Source organism: Uranotaenia lowii, chromosome 2 (genome assembly GCF_029784155.1).
Source record: "Uranotaenia lowii strain MFRU-FL chromosome 2, ASM2978415v1, whole genome shotgun sequence".
NCBI lineage: Eukaryota > Metazoa > Arthropoda > Insecta > Diptera > Culicidae > Uranotaenia > Uranotaenia lowii.
The window spans coordinates 176,283,037-176,303,100 of NC_073692.1; the positions used below are offsets into that span (position 1 = coordinate 176,283,037).

Here is a 20,064-nt window from a genome sequence, read left to right on the forward strand (position 1 = left end):
TGTCAAAGGAATTTACCAATTTTAGTACAGTTTTTTTTTCAATTTTTAAATCAATTTACAAAACTTTAATGTCAACATATTTAAATTTGATGATAAGTTTTAATCGCCGATAAATTTATTAATTTAATATGTTCATTGACACGTGCGGCGAGATGAAACGCTAGGTGGAAGAATTTGTAAAGGCATGAAGAATAGGCGGATAGGCAAGCATCAGATGAGCTTCGTAGGATAAAGTTTGGATAGGTGTTGAAACTGTAAGTCTAGGGCATTTTTTTATTGGAAAGCATGAAAGTGTGGTGGTTAAGACATATTTTTTGAAAAGTTTGTTTATGTTTTTCAAATCCGAATTTTTGGTTTTCTACAAAACAAAAATATAAACCTTTATTTTTTTCCATAATTGAAATTTCACAATTCAAATCACGATTTTTTTTATTTCAAAACACTTAAGCGGAAATTTTCAATCAACCCTTCAATTGAAAATGAAGAAAAGAAGTGCAAATTAAGATGAATATTAAATAACAAGTATTATCATTTTCCCAACAATTATTCATTGTTAATTTTCACCTGATCTGGCGTTGATTTTAGAATTCAATTGTTTTAGACATCTGTGTGTTTGGAATATTTATTTTAAGTTTTATTATTTTTATGATTTTGGAGCATATTTCTAATTCGGAATAAGAAACATCATTTTGAAAAATTTATCAATGACTTACCGAAAACATCATTGATTTGAATGTGATTTGTTTTGGAAGATTTGATTTATTTTATCACTAATATTTATTATTTTTTTAGTTTGTGTGATAATTATGAGTAATAAAAATAATGATAGAAATCCATTTCCTCATTTATTGTCTATTTTTGGTATTATTACTATTTTTGACTAAATTTGAATTTCGAAACCCATTAACGGGTCCTTTGCACAGGGGCCTGGTTAAAGGCTAGTTATACTATGTACTCTAAATATTCTCGAAAGAATTTCAATAAGTTTCTACAGATCCACTTGTGGTTAAAAAAAAAACAAAACAGCAATTGCATTCAGAAGATTTACAGAACTCATTAACACATTCATGGCTGGTAAACGGTGGATAATGTGCAACACGAGACCCCAGAGTGGTCATATCACCTCTTATTCACAACTCCTATCTCTACCTCCCCGCGGTGCCGGCTGGGGTGCGAGTAACCTAAGCGGAGATCAAGTACCCAACCCCGGTGGATGCTTTGGTCGCATGCAGACTGAGAAGGTGGCCGCACGCGTCTGTTCCCCAGGTCAGGGGCGGCGTGCAACAACAACCGAGCGTCTGTTCTCCAGGTCAGGGGCGGCTCAAACAGCGTCTGTCTTGCAGCAAGCGGCTGAATTTATGAAATGCGGCTCCCGCCAGCTAAGTCCAAGATGGCAGCCCCATCGCGGGATAGGGACTTTAGGCTAACAACCTACTGCTCCTGAAATCTTTTATTGTTACAGAAACTGAGAAAAGAAATAATCGAATTGGAACTTTGGCAACGACTTTTAGCATGAAAACACGGACTAGAATTGGAACATGGAATGTTTTGACCCTTGCCCAGCCAGGAAAGCTGGCTCAACTTGCTAGAGAAGCTAGCCGCCTCAAGCTAGAGATATTGGGACTGAGCGAAGTCCGTTGGCCTAACACTGGAGAACACAAGACACAGTCCGGGCAAGTACTGCTTTACTCTGGCATACGAGGAGAACATGCTACTCGGGAACGAGGAGTTGGTTTCCTGTTAAGCCCGCAGGCCCATGCGGCCCTCATAAGATGGGAACCGATAAACGAAAGAATAATCGTAGCCAGATTCAGAACACGGGTTAGAAACCTTACAATGGTCCAGTGTTATGCGCCAACTGACGTTGCCGATTTGCAGGAGAAAGAGCAGTTTTACAGTCAATTGAACAGCGTGGTTGAGAGAATTCCGAAGGGTGACATTCAAATCCACTTAGGCGACTTCAACGCAAAGATTGGCTCCGATAATCAGGACTTTGAGCGCATCATGGGGCGCCATGGCCTAGGACAGATGAGCGAAAACGGAGAGCTGTTTGTAGAATTTTGTGGCAACAACAACATGGTGATCGGTGGATCGCTCTTCCCCCATCGACCAGCACATAAGGTCACTTGGGTATCCCGAGATGGCCGAACAGAAAATCAAATTGACCACATCTGCATCAGCCGAAAATGGAGAAGGAGCCTTCTTGATGTCCGCAACAAACGAAGCGCAGACATTGCATCTGACCATCATCTCGTCCTTGGCGAGATACGACTGAGAGTTGCGCGTGTCCAACGGCGCGAGGAGAAATTCGGGTGTCGATACGACATCCGCCGGTTGGAGAATCCAGAGGTGAAAAGGGCATACGTTGAACAGCTAGAATCCCGAGCCTCGGAGCTGCCGATAGACGGAACAGTCGAAGAACAGTGGTGTGGAATCAAGAATGCCTTTATCACGACGAGCCATGGTACTCTCGGTAAAGTTTGTGGAAGACGAAGTGAATGGATGTCGGATGAAACCTGGAGGATGATCGATGATCGGAGAAAGGCGAAAGTCGGAATTGAGCAGGCATGTACCGGGTCAGCCAAAGCAGCCGCCCGCTTACGATATGCGGAGCTGGAAAAGGCAGTTAAACGAGCTTGTAGACGAGACAAGAGAGCCTGGACAAACTCCCTAGCCGAAGAGGGAGAAAGAGCCGCCGCCATTGGAGATATCCGATTATTATATGATATTTCTCGCCGCCTTAGTGGTGCAAGGACTAATGCAAGAATGCCGCTGAAAAACCGAGCAGGTCAGCTGCTGACAGATCGAACAGATCAGCTCAAGCGTTGGACTGAGCATTTTGATCAACTTTTTCGAGTTACAAATAGCAATGGCCAACAGAACCCGCAGCTCGAGGCGCCCACAGTAAGTCGCATTAATGGCGTCAACTCGGAAGCGCCCTCGCTGGCTGAAATAGAAGCGGCAATCAAGGACATGAAATCCAACAAAGCGCCTGGAATCGATTGCATTCCTGCTGAAATGCTCAAAGCCGACCCTGCCTTGTCAGCACAAATGTTGCACCGTCTTTTCGCTGACGTTTGGGATACTGCAACATACCCGGCCGATTGGATGCAGGGTATCCTCGTAAAGGTCCCAAAGAAAGGAGACCTAACAGAGTGCGGTAACTGGCGTGGCATAACTTTGATCTGTACAACCCTCAAAGTACTCTGCAAAGTGATCCTGAACAGGATCCAGGAGAAAATCGACGCTACACTCCGACGGCAACAAGCTGGATTCCGATCCGGACGATCATGTGTGGACCACATCACAACGCTACGAATAATACTGGAACAAATCAACGAATTCCAGAACTCTCTTCTGCTGGTGTTCGTTGATTTCGAAAAAGCATTTGACCGACTGAACCACGAAAACATCTGGGCTGCTCTTAGACGACGAGGGGTCCCAGAGAAACTAGTCCATCTCATCGAAGCACAGTACGAGGCATTTTCGTGCAAGGTCTTGCACGACGGTGTCTTGTCCGAACCAATCCCGGTAACTGCTGGAGTGAGACAAGGATGTATTTTGTCACCGCTGCTTTTTCTCATCGTAATGGATGAGATCTTGACTGGATCGATTGACTGTAGACCAAACCGAGGATTGCCGTGGAATCCTTCAACCATGGAGCAACTGCACGACCTTGACCTGGTAGACGATATTGTTTTGCTCGCCCAAACACAACAAGACATGCAGAGCAAACTCGACGACCTCACCGAAAGCTCCAAGGCAGCAGGTCTCAAAATCAATGTCGGAAAGACCAAGTCAATGGAAATCAATACAGAAAATCGGTCCAATTTCGTGGTAGCTGGACAACAGGTTGAGACAGTGGAGTGCTTCCAGTATCTTGGTAGCCAGATTACGCCTGATGGTGGGACCAAGAAGGACATCGAGACCCGGATCAGAAAAGCTCGATTTGCGTTTGCGAGTCTCCGAAACATCTGGCGGTCACGCCAGATCTCTCTACGAACGAAAATCCGAATCTTCAACTCAAACGTCAAATCCGTATTGCTGTACGGGTGTGAAACTTTGTGCACATATGCGGTGACGACGCGAAAACTGCAAGTTTTTGTGAATCGCTGCCTGCGAAACATCATCCGCGCTTGGTGGCCTGGCAACTGGATCTCAAACGTTGAACTTCATCGCCGGTGTCATCAAAAGGCGCTAGAAATCGAGATTCGGCAACGTAAGTGGAGAAGGATGGGGCACACGCTGCGAAGAGATGAAAACGAGATTTGCAGAGAGGCGCTTGACTGGAATCCAGATGGGCATCGAAGAAGAGGCAGGCCCAAAAGCTCGTGGCGGCGAAGTCTAGTCGCTGAAATCCGCACAGTGGACGAGAACCTCGGCTGGCAGCAAGTGAAGACGCTGGCTCCGGGTCGCCAGCGCTGGACCCTTAGGTAGGTAGGTAGGTAAAAACTAGAAAAATAAATTCAATTTTTAAGTGAATTTTTTATTGACGGTTTTTGACTCGATGGAAACATTGAAAAAATCTGATTTTCTATTAATTTTAAATATCAATTCAAAATCATTTCAGGTAGTTATTTATCAAAATCGGAAAAATTTAAAAAATTATGGTTATTCTAATGTTTGAATTTTTGAATAATTGACCATAGTGAATTAATCTTAGTATAGGAGACATTAATCATGACAAATCTCACTCGCTACACGCTAAAATTTATTATTAGCTAACCAGAAGATCACATGTTGAAATTAAGCAAGATCATGGAATCATTCTATAATTGTTAGTTCTAAGTCAATAATTTTTTTTTTTCGTCTTTATTATAGAGATTTTCAACTTTTGTTGGTGAATAATATTTCAAACGCAGATTCTTATTACATTTCATTATTCAGAACAAAGCATTTATATCTATGACGTGCATCGAATGCATCAGATATCTGACAAAAATCAGAATTATTCTATCTTCTTGGTGTAGAAGCTTTAAATTGATTCCAACAGTCCAACTGAAAATTAATAACACATTACTGAAAAACAATCCATTTTGCCAATATTTGCGATAGAAAAAATGATAATAGCAGAACCTTCCATGGATATCGTTTTAAAAATGGAAAGATTCTGTGAATCATAATTTTTTTTCCGAATTAGTTGAGAGATGATTGGGTGATTAAAATCTTAAGTCATGAATCGACTGAAATAAAGGATTTTTGTCTGGAACAACAACTAATGAAACAACATATATGATTACTCCATTATATGAGAGGTCCAAAAGGTTTCCATATACTTTGAATAACATTCAATTGACTCTCTAGTCTGGATGAGGATTGAAGAAGCTTTGAACAAAAAAAGATGGATGCAAAATATATAAATCGACTCTTTTGAGATAAGTCTTTGCTTTTGAACTGACCTTAGTTCAGCTCAAATACAACAGCTTCAATTAAAGTTTTCAAATGCTCTGTCTTGACAACATCCGTAATTGCAAACTTGCAACTGGGACTCTCGTGTGCTCATCGCAGTAAAATTTGCTTTTTGACTTAAACGGATTTTTCAAAAGATTGAGTGAAGCAATTTTAACTAGTTCAGTTGAAGGATATTTTGGCTCCGATCTTGAGCGTGTATGAGCTCCACAAAGCCGGAAAGGCTCACTGGAAGTGGCTAATGGATGCTGGCTGGTGCCCCATGATGTATGCCTCCCCCGAGAGAAAGAACAAACGAGAAGCACATACATACAGGGGAACAAATACACACATTTGATATCGCGACTGGATTGTCTAGCTAGGAGAAGATCATCGTCAGCAGCCGGAGAACCGGGCCCGGGAACATCCTTTTCTGTCTTCCGTTGTTTTTGTTATTTTTGGTGACGGAAACTCCTCTTTCGTTGCCGGAAGAGAGATCCGACGAGAGTGGGCCAAGGTTCTTTATTTTTTGCCTTCCGGTTGGTAGTAAAACTTTCGGAAGGGAAATGCCATATTATCTTTCTTTAGAAAGCACTCCCGTACAAATATCATAAAACTATTTGAAGTGGCTAATTAAAAATTGAAACCCCTTTTTGGTTTATTCGTCATTTGGCACTTAACGGGAGTTATGAATACCAAAAGATACCTTTAAAATCGTACTTAAGAACAGCATTTCGTTGTCAGTAAAAGAGATAGATATGAGCGAATATCCCATAATCAATAGTTTAAACACGACTTCCATCTGTACCGTTGAGCCGTCAACACGTACGCCGGAGCATCGTATCGTTACTGTGTACCTGCAGGAACATTTTACATTATTTATTTTTTCCTTACCTGTATTTCAATCAGCACTTTTCAGTGCTAAAATTATTTTCATTTTCTTTTATTCATATTTTCTCTTTTCTTTCCAGCATGGGGAAGTCTTCGGCCGGCTCAAGGGCCGGAAGAAAACGGATTGCTGAACCTAATCCAGGGCCATCTGCCAAAAAAGTTGAAATTTCCAATTCATTCGATGTCCTTCATAACATCGGTGATGAGGAAATATTCATATTTAATTCTGATAAGAGTACTAAGAAACCTTCATCTTCTTCTTATACTCTTAAAAATGAAAAGATTCCACCAATAACGGTCACGATTCCTGACTTCAATGCCTTTCGAAAAGAAATCGTCACTTCCGTCAAGGATGTGAAGATTTCTTTTCAGATCGGTCGAAGGGGAACTGCTCGTATATTGGCGGAATCTTTTAATGATTTTCAAAAAATTTTAAATTATTTGAATAATAAAAAACACCAATTTTTTACGTACGACACTAGAGGTGATCGTCCTTTTAAAGTTGTACTTCGTGGTATCACCGGCGATCAGACACCGGATGAGATCACAAATGAATTAAATTCTTTGTTAGGTTTTTCTCCAATTCAAGTAATTCAAATGAGGAAAAGAACCAACACGAATAATACCAGTAGTGTTGGTTTTGCTCCTGAACTTTATTTGATCCATTTTAAAAAGAATCAGGTTAATAATTTGAAAATTTTGGAAAAGGCTCGTCTTATGTTTCATTGTCGAGTAAAATTTGAACCTTTTCGTAAATCCCATACCAATTTTTATACAAAATATTACGCAATGTCGTCGTTGTCAAGCTTTTTGTCATGGCACTAAAAATTGTAGAATGAATGCCAGATGCATGTTTTGCGGCTCATTCGATCATGAAAAATCTAAATGCCTTTTTGGTGGTGATAAGCCAAAAACAGAATTTTTTAAGTGTGCGAATTGCGCAGGTAATCATTGCTCGAATTCTCTAGATTGTCCCGTTAGGGCAAAAATTGTTGCTTCTAGGAAAAACCCCAAAGTTTCCAGAAAAGTTTCTTCTCCTCCTTCCTCTTTTTCGTCTACACACGTCAGACCGGCAAACAACCTGCCTGTTCGCAGTCAGCCTCGGCCTACATTGGAATCATGGCTGGGTAATACCCGAAGTGATTTTAATGTTACCTGGGCTGATTCTGCGCCACAGACTCGTTGTTTATCGTTCTCAGAGGTGGTTGAAAATGGGTTGCCCTCTTCAGGTTTAACTAATAAAAATGGGAAAAAACCAAGTCTCAACGTTCATGCGAAGGCTTGCGAAAATCCCCGAAATTCAAATACTTTTTCTTCTCCTTCCTCTTCTGATTCTAACAATTTTGTTGATTTGGGTGAGATTACTGAGGAAAAATTAAAATTTTTGCATCAAAATTTAATGGAAATGATGCAACTTATGTTGAAAGCAAATTCAATGTTTGAAGCTTTCCAAACTTCTTTTAATTATGCTAACAAAATTATTATGACTTTACGATTCCCTCATGGATCCAAATAGATGTTTAAATATTATGAATTGGAACGCTAGATCTTTGCTGGCTAACCAAGACGAGTTCTTTTTATTTTTGAAAACTCAAAACATACATATTGCTGCCATCACTGAAACTTTTTTAAAGCCAGACAATAACTTGAAAAGCAATGCTTTCTTTAAAATTTTACGAAATGATCGACTTGATCGACAAGGTGGGGGTGTAGCTATTGTCATCAATAGTCGTCTCAAATTTAGACTTCTTCCTTCTTTCAATACAAAAGTCTTAGAAACAATTGGAATTGAATTAGAAACTTCTATGGGGAAAATTATAATTGTTGCCGCATATTTGCCTTTTCAATGTAGCGGTGAACTGAAAAATTTTTTGAAGGGAGATTTACAAAAACTCACCAGAAATAAATCTAAATTTTTTATTATTGGTGACTTTAATGCAAAACACCGATCTTGGAATAATATTTCATCAAATTCAAATGGGAATATTTTGTTTAATGACTGCTCTGCAGGTTATTATACTGTTGAATATCCTAATGGGCATACTTGTTTTTCTTCAATTAGAAATCCCTCCACAATTGATTTGGTTCTAACGGATTTAGGCGAGCATTGTAGTCAATTAGTTACTCATGCGGACCTCGATTCAAACCACCTTCCAGTAACATTTTCTTTATCCCAAAGTCCCATTGAAAACCCTTTAAAATCAACTTTTAATTTCCAAAAGGCTAACTGGAGCGATATATGAATTTTATTGAACGTAATTTAGATGTAAACGTTCCATTGAATTCAATAGAAGATATTGATTTGGCTGTAGAAAATTTGACAACTTCAATAGTCAATGCTAGAGCCGCTTCAATACCTAAAGTTAAACATAAAATTAATCAACCTTTAATTGATGATGATCTTCAGTTTTTGATACGACTGAAAAACATTCGTCGACGCCAATTTCAACGAACTAGGGATCCTTATTTGAAATTAATTTATTGCGACCTTCAAAAAGAGATCAAACGTCGTTTAAATTTCATTCGTAATGAAAATTTTGCTAAAGCAGTAGAGGACATAAAACCCTACTCAAAGCCATTTTGGAAATTAACTAAAATTCTAAAAAAGCCCCAGAAGCCAATTCCTACTTTGAAAGATGGGGATAAACTTCTTTTAACTAATTCAGAAAAAGCTCAAAAATTAGCCCAACAATTTGAGTCTGCTCATGATTTTAATTTAAACGTTGTAAGTCCAATTGATGCTCAAATTTCCCTAGAATTTGATGATATTCTTTCTAAGCAAATTGTGTTTGAAAGTTCTTGTGAGACAAATATTGATGAACTTAAATTGATTTTCAAAAAATTTAAAAATATGAAAGCCCCGGGGGAAGATGGGATTTTCTATATTCTTATTAAAAAGTTGCCTGAAAGCACTTTAATTTTTTTAGTTAAAATCTTCAATAAATGTTTTCACTTGGCTTATTTTCCCAATAAATGGAAAAATGCCAAAGTAACTCCAATTTTGAAACCTGGAAAAAGTGCTTTAGAGCCTTCAAGTTATCGACCAATTAGTTTGCTTCCTTCTTTAAGTAAACTATTTGAGAGAGTTATTTTGAATAGAATGATGATTCACATTAATCAGAATTCTATTTTCCCTGATGAACAATTTGGTTTTCGTCATGGACATTCTACTACACATCAACTTTTGAGTGTAACTAATATGATTAACGCTAGCAAATCTGAGGGTTATTCAACTGGTGTTGCTCTTCTTGATATTGAAAAAGCTTTTGACAGTGTTTGGCACAAAGGTTTAGTAGCTAAATTAGCTCGATTTGATTTTCCTGTATATCTCACCAAAATTATTCAAAATTATTTGACTAGCCGAACTTTGCAAGTAAGCTATCAAAATTCATGCTCTGAAAGGATACCCATTAGAGCTGGTGTCCCTCAGGGTAGTATACTTGGGCCTATTTTATACAATATTTTTACTTCTGATCTTCCTGATGTCCCAGAAGGAAAAGGTAGAAGATTATTTGCTGACGATACTTTGCTTTCAGCCAAAGGTCGAAATTTACGGGTGGTACGCAGTAGATTGCAACAAAATTTAAATTCCTTTTTGAATTACTTGAAAATGTGGAAAATTTCTCCTAACGCTTCCAAAACTCAACTTATTTTATTTCCCCATAAGACAAGAGCAAATTTTTTAAAACCTAATGAAAATCATTCCATAACTTTTAATGGGGTTTCTTTAGAATGGTCTGATCACGTGAAGTACTTGGGACTCACACTTGATCGGAATCTTACTTTTAAGAATCACATTGAAGATATTCAATCTAAATGTAATAAATACACTAAATCTCTTTATTCTCTCATCAACAGGAAATCCCGACTTTGCCTGAAAAATAAGATGCTTATTTACAAGCAAGTCTTCCGACCAGCGATAATGTATGCAGTTCCGATTTGGTCTAGCTGCTGCGCGACGAGGAAGAAAGCCATCCAGAGGATTCAGAACAAGGTTCTGAAAATGATTTTGCGGCTTCCACCTTGGCACAGCACCGAAGATCTTCATCGGATTGCAGGCATTGAATCTATCGAAGAGATGACCAACAAAATCATCTCCAACTTCAGAGGCAAATCGATGCAGTCTTCCATCGCAGAGATTCGCTCTCTTCACAATTAGTTTAATTTTAGGATAGCTTTAGTTTTTAGTTTGTAGTTTTTAGTTTAAAATATTTTTTTTTTCACTACAGGATGTTCTCCTTTATAAAAATGCTTGATTGTGCTCAGCAAATTTAAGTCGAATAAATAAATTTTAGTGATTATTAAACTATAGGGCTCTGAAAGTTCATTATTGAACTGAACACCTAATTTAATGTATTACACGGTGTCTCCAGGAGAAAACTTTATTTTTCGAAAATTAGCATCGCTTATTTTTGCACCATTCGAAAGCAGGGACTTTCCCCTTATTTTTTTGAAGATTTTTTAACCTTTTGAACGGGTTTTTCAATGACAAAATCATACTAATCACTGTGGAAATGCTCGTCTTACCTTCAGCGTAAATCCAACATGATATGTTAATAACATGATTTAATAGGAAATTACCCTGGCTACACTTTTGTAGAAGACATTAAAGTGATACAAATTGGAAGAAAAGAGTTGGAATGTCACAAACAAAGTGATTATTATTTCATTTGAAAAATCTATTAAAACTTCTCACCACTGATTGTACTATGACCAGAAAAATTATTCTACGAGCTTAGTTATTGATTGTAGAGTGTATAAATGTTCAAAACGGTTTATTGACAATAGAAAATCAATCTTTTACATGAAATTAATCAAGATTATCTGAAGTTATAAACATTTGAAGGGTTTTATTCTGGAAAAAATGTCACCCGAAAATTTAGTAATTTATATTTTGAGCTAAGATAGCGGATAAGGAAACAAACTAGATTTACTTCTTACATTTAAGCCCATATATTAAATAATTCACCTGGATTTCAAAATCAAACATCTTTGTTGAAAATCTTTCATCCTGTTTGATGATATCTGAAAGTTTTCATACTTTTCACATTTTTGATTGATAGTAAAACCTTAGACACGGGTATCACATGGAAAATTAAGTGTCATATATAAAATTTAAAATTCAATCGATTGGTTATGTTTGTTTGCATAAATTGGTGTTATTGGAGGCACTCGTGTATGTAAAAATGTGGTCGAATTTAAGTTTTCAAGCAAAAATTCTAGATTGTTCACTTTTCTCGAAATTACACGAACTGAACCAAATGTCTTTTATTGATTTTTTTTTTATTTAAAGGAAAAAGAAAATTACAAAATCTCATCATCAACTCTGTTTTCAACAATTTTAAAAGGTTGATTTGTTGTAATACTTTAATCTGAAAATATTGTCTCAATTCACTTTGAGTTGTCAGATCTGAAGTCATCAATTTTTTTGCGAACTTTTTATTTCGTTTTCTGAAAATTTTGCATTTGTTCAAATTGATGATTTTTTTCAAACTTCCTAAATAAAATTAAAAACAAAACATGATACTATGGAACACTGCAAACATTCGTCTGTGGATTTCTGCATTTTTGGCTTTCCTCTAAAATGTTATTTTTTTACTTCTATGAAAACAAAACATAACATCGTGTCATGAACAGTATTTAAAGCAGTCAGTGGTTTGAAACGCTTAAAAATCAAATCAAAAATTTATTCAAATTTTCAATACTTTGGAAAAAAATATCTCATACTTTATTTATCCCTTACTTCGGGATTTTTTGAAAAATAAGACAAAAAAAATTAATTTGGTATTTGTTCCGGAATAATAGAACCCCAAAAATGCTCAAGAGTTCAGATAATCCTGATTAATTTCATGTAAAAGATTGATTTTCTATTGTCAATAAACCGTTTTGAACATTTATACACTCTACAATCAATAACTAAGCGCGTAGAATAATTTTTCTGGTCATGTACAATCAGTGATGAGAAGTTTTATTAGATTTTTCAAATGAAATAATAATCACTCTGTTTGTGACATTCCAACTCTTATCTTCCAATTTGTATCACTTTGATGTCTTCTACAAAATTGTAGCCAGGGAAATTTCCTATTAAATCACGTTATTAACATATGATGTCGGATTTACGCTGAAGGTAAGACGAGCATTTCCACAGTGATTAGTATGATTTTGTCTTTGAAAAAACCGTTCAAAAGGTTAAAAAATCTTCAAAAAAATAAAATGTTCTAGACCCCCCGGTGGATTATTTCAAATTTGGGCTCAAATGAAAGGAGAAAGTCCCAGCTTTCGAATGGTGCAAAATTAAGCGATGCTAATTTTCGATAAATAAAATCGTTCCATCAGAGACACCGTGATTAATGTAATATAAATGTAATGATGAATTGGTACTAATAAAGATACATTTAAAAAAAAAAATAGTTTAAACACGCCAAAACGGAAAAAGAAGATACAGGTTTTCTTTGTATTTTTCGTACCCAATATAAAATTTGATCAATAGAGTGCTGCAAGTTTTATGTAAGCCACGAGGTTTTGCACTACAATTTATAAAAATAAACCATAAACCTAATTTATAATATACAAAATGATGATGATGACACAAATGCGCATATCTTGAGCTGGTTTTTCAAAGTTTTTTATTTTCATATAAAATTTAATAAATCGAGCAATAAATGCACAAATTTGAACAACGATGGCGTAAAAACTTTACGCAGTATCACGGATCGGTTCAATGATATCACCTCAAAACAGTTTACTGGTTTCATCATCCTATACCAACACTATTGATGTAAAATATTTTCCGGACAACCATCAATATTTTTTAAATAAACATTTTTAAAATTCCGTTACCTGTCCGGGGTAAGATGCAACAACATGCAAAACAAAGGGACACCTTGTAAATCTCATTTCCGTATGCCGGATTTTGATTTTGTTGCATCACGCGTTAGAAGTTTCATTCATCCAAAAATTTATTTTTAAGATTTTAGCTAGTAGAATTTTTTTGTAGTATAATTTTAACCCTTAAACGTGTGTAGCATCCTTATGTTCCGAAAAAAAAAACAAAAATTAGTTTTAAGAGATCTGAAAATTACTGCAATTGTTGTTTTTTGCGTTGCCTTTATAGCATCACAAATTTATCAAAAACTTCAAATTTTCATACGTGTTCATTAGATTTTTAATTTAAAAAAATTATGTTGTCAGTTACCCATTTTTTCCAAATATAGCGGAATCGTATGTTTTTAAAAAATTAAAAATAACTGAAGAATCCAATAATATTTCTGACTACGTCAATTTGCAACAACAACCTTAAAACTTTAAAATTCAATTCACAATTTTTTTTGATAGCTCTTTCACCACCCGAAAAAAAAACTCTGAGGATTAGAACATTTAAATCCAGATATAAACAAAATTTCATTTAATTGTCAATCACTGGGTATGAACATCATCGAAAGCAGAATAAATATTTCCTTCATGGATATTGAATAGTAATTACAATAAATTCAATTCGTTTTTTTCGTTTTTGAAAATAATAATTAGAGAATGGTCATTTGGAGAATTGTTCGGGCTCGGCCGATGGGGGGGTTCGGATTTCGGGGTATTTCTTCCCGTCTCTCGTCGACGGCATCCACCAGCAGCAGGAATGTAAGGTGAGTCGCTTTCACTTAGCACCAACAGCTGATCACCCGCTCGGGGGGAGATTTTCGTTTGCACTCTTTGGGGTTGATTGTGCGAAGTACCACTGTGCAATTAGATTGCCACCACTTACAGATCGCGTTTTCGGATGCACTCTAGCAAAGGTAATTAAGTCGCTTGGATGGACCTTTAACTTATATGATTTATTGGGAAAGTAGAGAAATCCGTGCGTTCAATTCAACGTTATATTCTATTCTAACTTATATCTAAAATGGCTTACTACACTATTATGTGAGAACTCTCTCGGCGTTATGTTTGGTGTTGCGAGAGAGTTAATGTTATTCTAGGGTACATGTACAGATATTGATGTTTTCGAACAAATTGATTACAGTGTCAAGTGAACATAGAGGACACATATTACAAACAGAAACAATTCAGATTTCCTGATCGGTGTAGTATCGATCATTCCGGCCACCTTGAAACAGCTGTTTCAACCATCTTTGCGTCCGATAGGCTGCTGCATTCTTCTCGATTTGGTCAGAAAGGCACCTCGCACTGGGCACGTCGCACATCGAAGAACCTGCTTTGTCTCAGCGTTGGAACTGGTGCAGAAGCTGTGAACGATAATGGGACCCGGTAGATCGAACGGAGTATGATAAAGTTATAGGAACGCTAATCACCTGGTAGCGCTCCTTCAGCGCGTTGAGCAACGTTCGGCGTGCTCTACCGATCTTGGACGATTCTGCGTTGTGGTGGCTTGGTATATTTTGACGAATACTCGATGAAAATGTTGGATAGTTGTAGGAGAGGATCTGCAATCGACAAAGAACCGGTAGATCGAACAAGAAAATGTGACAACTTGGAACGCTAATCACCTATTAGCGCTCGACATGCGCAGTGAGTCACATTCGGCGTGCTCTGCCGGTCTTTGTAGAAGGATCTCGATGATGGCGGGTACAAAAGGACGTCTAAGGAACTGTAAGCAACAAAGACCCGGTAGATCGAACGATATGGATGGAATGATAGGAACGCTAATCACCTGTTAGCGCTCCAATAGCGCGTTGAGCACGTTCGGCGTGCTCTACCGGTCTTTGTAGCTTTCTAGTTGTCGGGGTTGTCGCGTTGACCTGTTGACTGCTGGCGGTGAGTTAGATGACAATCTCGCTTGGCTGGCTTAATGACTCCATCTCGACCTGGATGAAGCCGCGAGGCGACGGAATAAGGCCAGCTTTCCAAGGATGAGGATTGCCATGCATGGTCGTAATACCAACCAGGGTTTTCGGGAAAGTTGGAGGAATGTAGATTCCTGGACAGTTCACTAGCTGTGATGTGCACTTCCGGAACGCGACTCCTACTGAGCCCATCAGTATCCTCCTCTGGCAGAACAGGTGCGCATAACTCCAGACAGGTAACAGACGGCTGCTTGACCAAAGGGGCAACGTAGCAGCAGGATCCACAGGCAGCGTCTTCTCGTTCATCGTTGACCTTAGCGGCGCTTGAAGGAGTGTTAGACAGTCGACTTTGTTGAGCGACGGGACCGACGAGCAGCGTATCGTTGAGCGCGTACCCTGAATTGGGCTCACAGGATGCGTCGAATACCACGCGTTCATTGGTGGTTTTGCTGGCTTCCTTGAGCACCGGGTGATGTGGCCGATAGCAGTGTGGATTGTTGTCAACAGGATCGATGTCGTGCTTTTTTCCGGGTTGAACGTGACTTCCAGGGATTTTGTGGTGTGCATTTCTGGTGGAGTTTCGTTGTGTGGCCTTCGTGTTCGAATCTCCAAGGGTGGTTTTGGGATTATTGGACCGGGAATGGCGGGCGATGCATCCTTTTTTGTGGATTTGAGTGGTGGAGGGTTCAACGTCCATCCTTTGGCTCCCATCGGTGGTGTCCATTGGCCGGAACTCCCCAGGGATCGTTTCTCGGGTTTGATCAACGGTGGAGAGGAAGCACGCTCGCGGTGCGGTGGTGGAGCTGGAATCCACTTTGCCAGAAACTGTCCAGCCAAAGAGGGTGTCCACCAAAAACGGGAGACCGTTACCAAGGGAGTGGCGTACGCCTGTGTGAAACTCATGGTAACATTCTCCACCGATGATCATGTCGATTGTTGCTGGAACGTTGAACTGAGGATCCGCCAATGGAACCTTCGGCATTCTCCAGGCAGTTGAAGCGATCGGGGATGTGGGGAGATATGATGTTGGTTTCTTCATGACGAGGAAATCGAGTGTGGTGGAGAAGTCGCTGTTCCTGGATATGATCTTGGCAGCTAACTTGTGCTTGATACGCTTGACTGACTCTCCAATTCCGGCAACTGCGATGTCCACGGGGCTTTGACGGGTGGCGAGCTCGTTCGCCAGCTTCTTGGTGATGAAATTTGACATCGCTGCAGAATCAAGTAGAGCTCGTGCTTGGATCTTTCTGCCGTATCGGTCGACTACTAACAGCGAGACTGTCTCCAAGAGAACGGTTGAATCAGAATGCACGGAAAGATTTACTGTTGGGGGGCTAAGCAATCTACTGGGGCCTGGATTCGCTTGTACGGGATGTGGTTCCTCAGTAGAGAGTTGCTCTAGATGTGATATTTGGTGGTCGTGCAACATTGTGTGGTGTTTTGCTTGACAAATCCTGCACAGAAACTTAGATTTGCAGGATGTTGCCCGGTGGTTTGCGCGAAAGCAATTCCAGCAAAGACTGTGCTGTGTCACAAACTCTCGCCGTTGGGAGCTTGACAGGTTCGAAAATGCTGGACATTGGTGAAGCGGATATGTTCTCAAACAACAGTGGCATGGCGAAGTACTGGATTGAGTTTCGGACGTAGCTGTGTTCACGACAGATCGGATGGGAACTGGTTTCTTCGTGATTTGTCCGGCCACCTTGGAAACGGTGGGCACTGAGGAACGATGCTGGAGATCGCTGTCCACGGATTTCAACATCCGGACCTGGTGGATGAGAAACTCGATGAGCTCGTCGTATTTCACCTCGTCCTTCTGTCGAGTATCTTGCTCCCATGCACGAATCGTCGCCGAATCCAACTTGTTTGACAGGATGAAGATGAGCGGAGTGTCCCAATGCTCGATCGGTTCGCCTAACTTCCCCAGAGCCTTAACGTGTCGCTGGAAATCATCAACCAGTGTGTTGAGGTCTTGGGCTGACTCATACTGGATCGGTGGAAGGTTGTACAGGCCTCGAAACAGCTCCTTTCTGAGGAATCGCTTGTTATCGTAACGCTTCTTAAGCGCGTCCCACGTCGACGAATAATTATCGGCTTGGATATCCACCGACTCGAACGGTTTCTTGGCTTCTCCTTCAAGCGACTGTAACAGGTACTGCAGCTTGTTGACAATCGGTATGTCCTCGTTGCAGTGAATAATCGAAATGAAATTGTCGCGGAATGATATCCATCGCGATTCATCCCCGCTAAACTTCGGTAGATCGATTTTCGGCAACCGATGATGGAAACTGGAAGACATGCTATGAGAAGTCGATGCGTGCATGATCGTCGAACTCAGAAGATGCTCCCTGTTTTCCAGTTTAGACAGCAAAAAACCTTTCGCTCTGCAAAATCGATCCTCGAAATCCGCCCGGAACTCCAGATGTGTCTCGAACCGTTCTTCGCTGTCACCCATCTCGATGTCGTTCTGCACGTTCAAGAAGAGTTCGTTGCATTTGTTGAGCGCCTCTAAACGTACCGCAACCTGACAACAATCCCGTTCATAGGTGAAATCCGCTACGAACTTCTCCACCACATCTCGTTCGGCACACGCTCGTCGTCTCGTTAGAAGGTCCGCTGCTAACTTTTTCTCCGCCTTGCTAGTCATCACTCAACACCACTCAAATCACACTTATTGACACCAAAAAACTATCGGAAACACCACCAACGATTGACTTTCGGATGATTTTTTTATGAATAAATATTGATAATTTATTTTTATTTCGTTCGAGTTGCTATCCTTTTGGACGTTACTGTAGTCAGCAACTTATATTAACGCCACCCAGCAATGTTAAATTCGCCACAAAATAAAATCCGAAAGCGATTTGAATTTTTTCCAAAACTCCTATTTTTGAAATATTGATATACTTTCGAACGATACTGTAGTCTAGCAACTTGTATCAATGCGTCTCAGCAATGCTTCAGTGTCTCAGTGACCACTCAAAATGAATTTTAATTTCGATCAAAACTTCCAATTTTCTAAGTTTTGCTATAATTTTGAACGACACTGTAGAGTGCACCACCCTAGATGCACTTGCAATTCGCCGCAGAGCTGACCTTTAGCCACAAAATGCAATTTTATAAAAAAAAGTTTTTGATTTTCCCTTGTTGCAAAACTTTTGCGCTGTACTGTGTTGCAAACTACTTGTACTGCAGTGTAATTCTACGTTTGTTTTGATCCGACAACAAATCATCAATCAAGTGATGAACAATCCGTGTCGGTTAGTTTGAGCGCAAAATTTGCGGAATATTCCGTTGGCCAAGTGAAAATAGGCCACAACAGTGTTCCTAAGTGAGAAAATCACAAAGCTGGCCTACCTTGGTGTTGATTTCGTACAAACCACAACTGCTATGGCGCTCGGAAGATGGCGATTTTCCTGTTCCTCTGCCGGTCCTGATGTGTTTCTGTCCTCGAATCCGGTTCGAAGGACCAAATGTTCGGGCTCGGCCGATGGGGGGGTTCGGATTTCGGGGTATTTCTTCCCGTCTCTCGTCGACGGCATCCACCAGCAGCAGGAATGTAAGGTGAGTCGCTTTCACTTAGCACCAACAGCTGATCACCCGCTCGGGGGGAGATTTTCGTTTGCACTCTTTGGGGTTGATTGTGCGAAGTACCACTGTGCAATTAGATTGCCACCACTTACAGATCGCGTTTTCGGATGCACTCTAGCAAAGGTAATTAAGTCGCTTGGATGGACCTTTAACTTATATGATTTATTGGGAAAGTAGAGAAATCCGTGCGTTCAATTCAACGTTATATTCTATTCTAACTTATATCTAAAATGGCTTACTACACTATTATGTGAGAACTCTCTCGGCGTTATGTTTGGTGTTGCGAGAGAGTTAATGTTATTCTAGGGTACATGTACAGATATTGATGTTTTCGAACAAATTGATTACAGTGTCAAGTGAACATAGAGGACACATATTACAAACAGAAACAATTCAGATTTCCTGATCGGTGTAGTATCGATCAAGAATGATATGTTGAATTCAGAGTATTTATTTTAGGGGGGGAGGGGGGTGTAGTTTTTGAAAAAACAAAGGACATAAGAATCAAAAGTAAGAAATTGAGGCTTAATTAGTTGAAAAAGTTCCAATAAGAATTTTGAATCTTAGATTCAAATTGGAAAGAAGTTCTATAGCAGAACTCAGTTTCGCCGATAGATTTTTATTAGTCAACTACAGTCACCATTTCTTATAATTTAAAAGGGTGTAGACAAGAGTGCCTCAAATGACCCGACTTTGGAAGAAGTTATGCGCTGTAGGCTTAAATTGATCCTAGGCCTAGTACAAGATCTCATGTCAAATTTGGGCCAGATCGGAACACGGGAAGAGGTCGCTCAACGAGCCTGAAATTTGTATGGGATTTTGAGACATTTTGTTCGAGATGAACATGGAAAACCAGCTTTTCAAAAAAAAAACTTTGGTTCCCTTCGGTCGATTTCTTTTGAATACGGTTTTCTATAAGCCTAAATTATGATAAATATTTCATCCGAGACTGCATTTCGATTCGTGCTAAAAAAGTTAATATGCTTCAAAAATGGGCTACCTTTTTTAAGAGTGATACTCATCATTGTTAATGCTGCGACAAAATATTCGACGCAGTGCCTCGTTAATGTAGTCCTCGGATGAAATATGTTTCATAATTTAGGCTTTTAGAAAAACCGTATTAAAAGGAAATCGATTGAAGGGGACCAAAGTTATTTAAAAAACAGGTTTTTTTATGTTCCTCCCGAAAAAAATGTCTCAAAATCCCTTACAAACTTCAGGCTTGTTGAGCAAACCCTTTCCGTGATTCTATCGGGCCCAAATTTGACATGAGATCTTGTTCTCAGCCTAGGATCAATTTTAGCCTGCATTGTATAACATTAACCCCCCCATGAGGGTCCAAAAAAAGCAAGCGAGGTATTCTACTCTACACTCAAAATTTTAAATTTAGAATCAAATT

General features: G+C 39.3%; 2 protein-coding genes across 3 annotated transcripts in view; one reads left to right on the forward strand and one right to left on the reverse strand.

Moving 5' to 3' along the window:
* LOC129744755 (uncharacterized) overlaps positions 1–20,064 on the forward strand; it is a 429,246-nt gene that overhangs the window by 284,265 nt on the left and 124,917 nt on the right. The window lies entirely within an intron of this gene.
* LOC129742117 (uncharacterized) lies at positions 15,004–17,721 on the reverse strand. The gene has a single exon (XM_055733962.1). It carries the CDS (start codon positions 17,719–17,721, stop codon positions 15,004–15,006), a length of 2,718 nt encoding a protein of 905 aa, XP_055589937.1.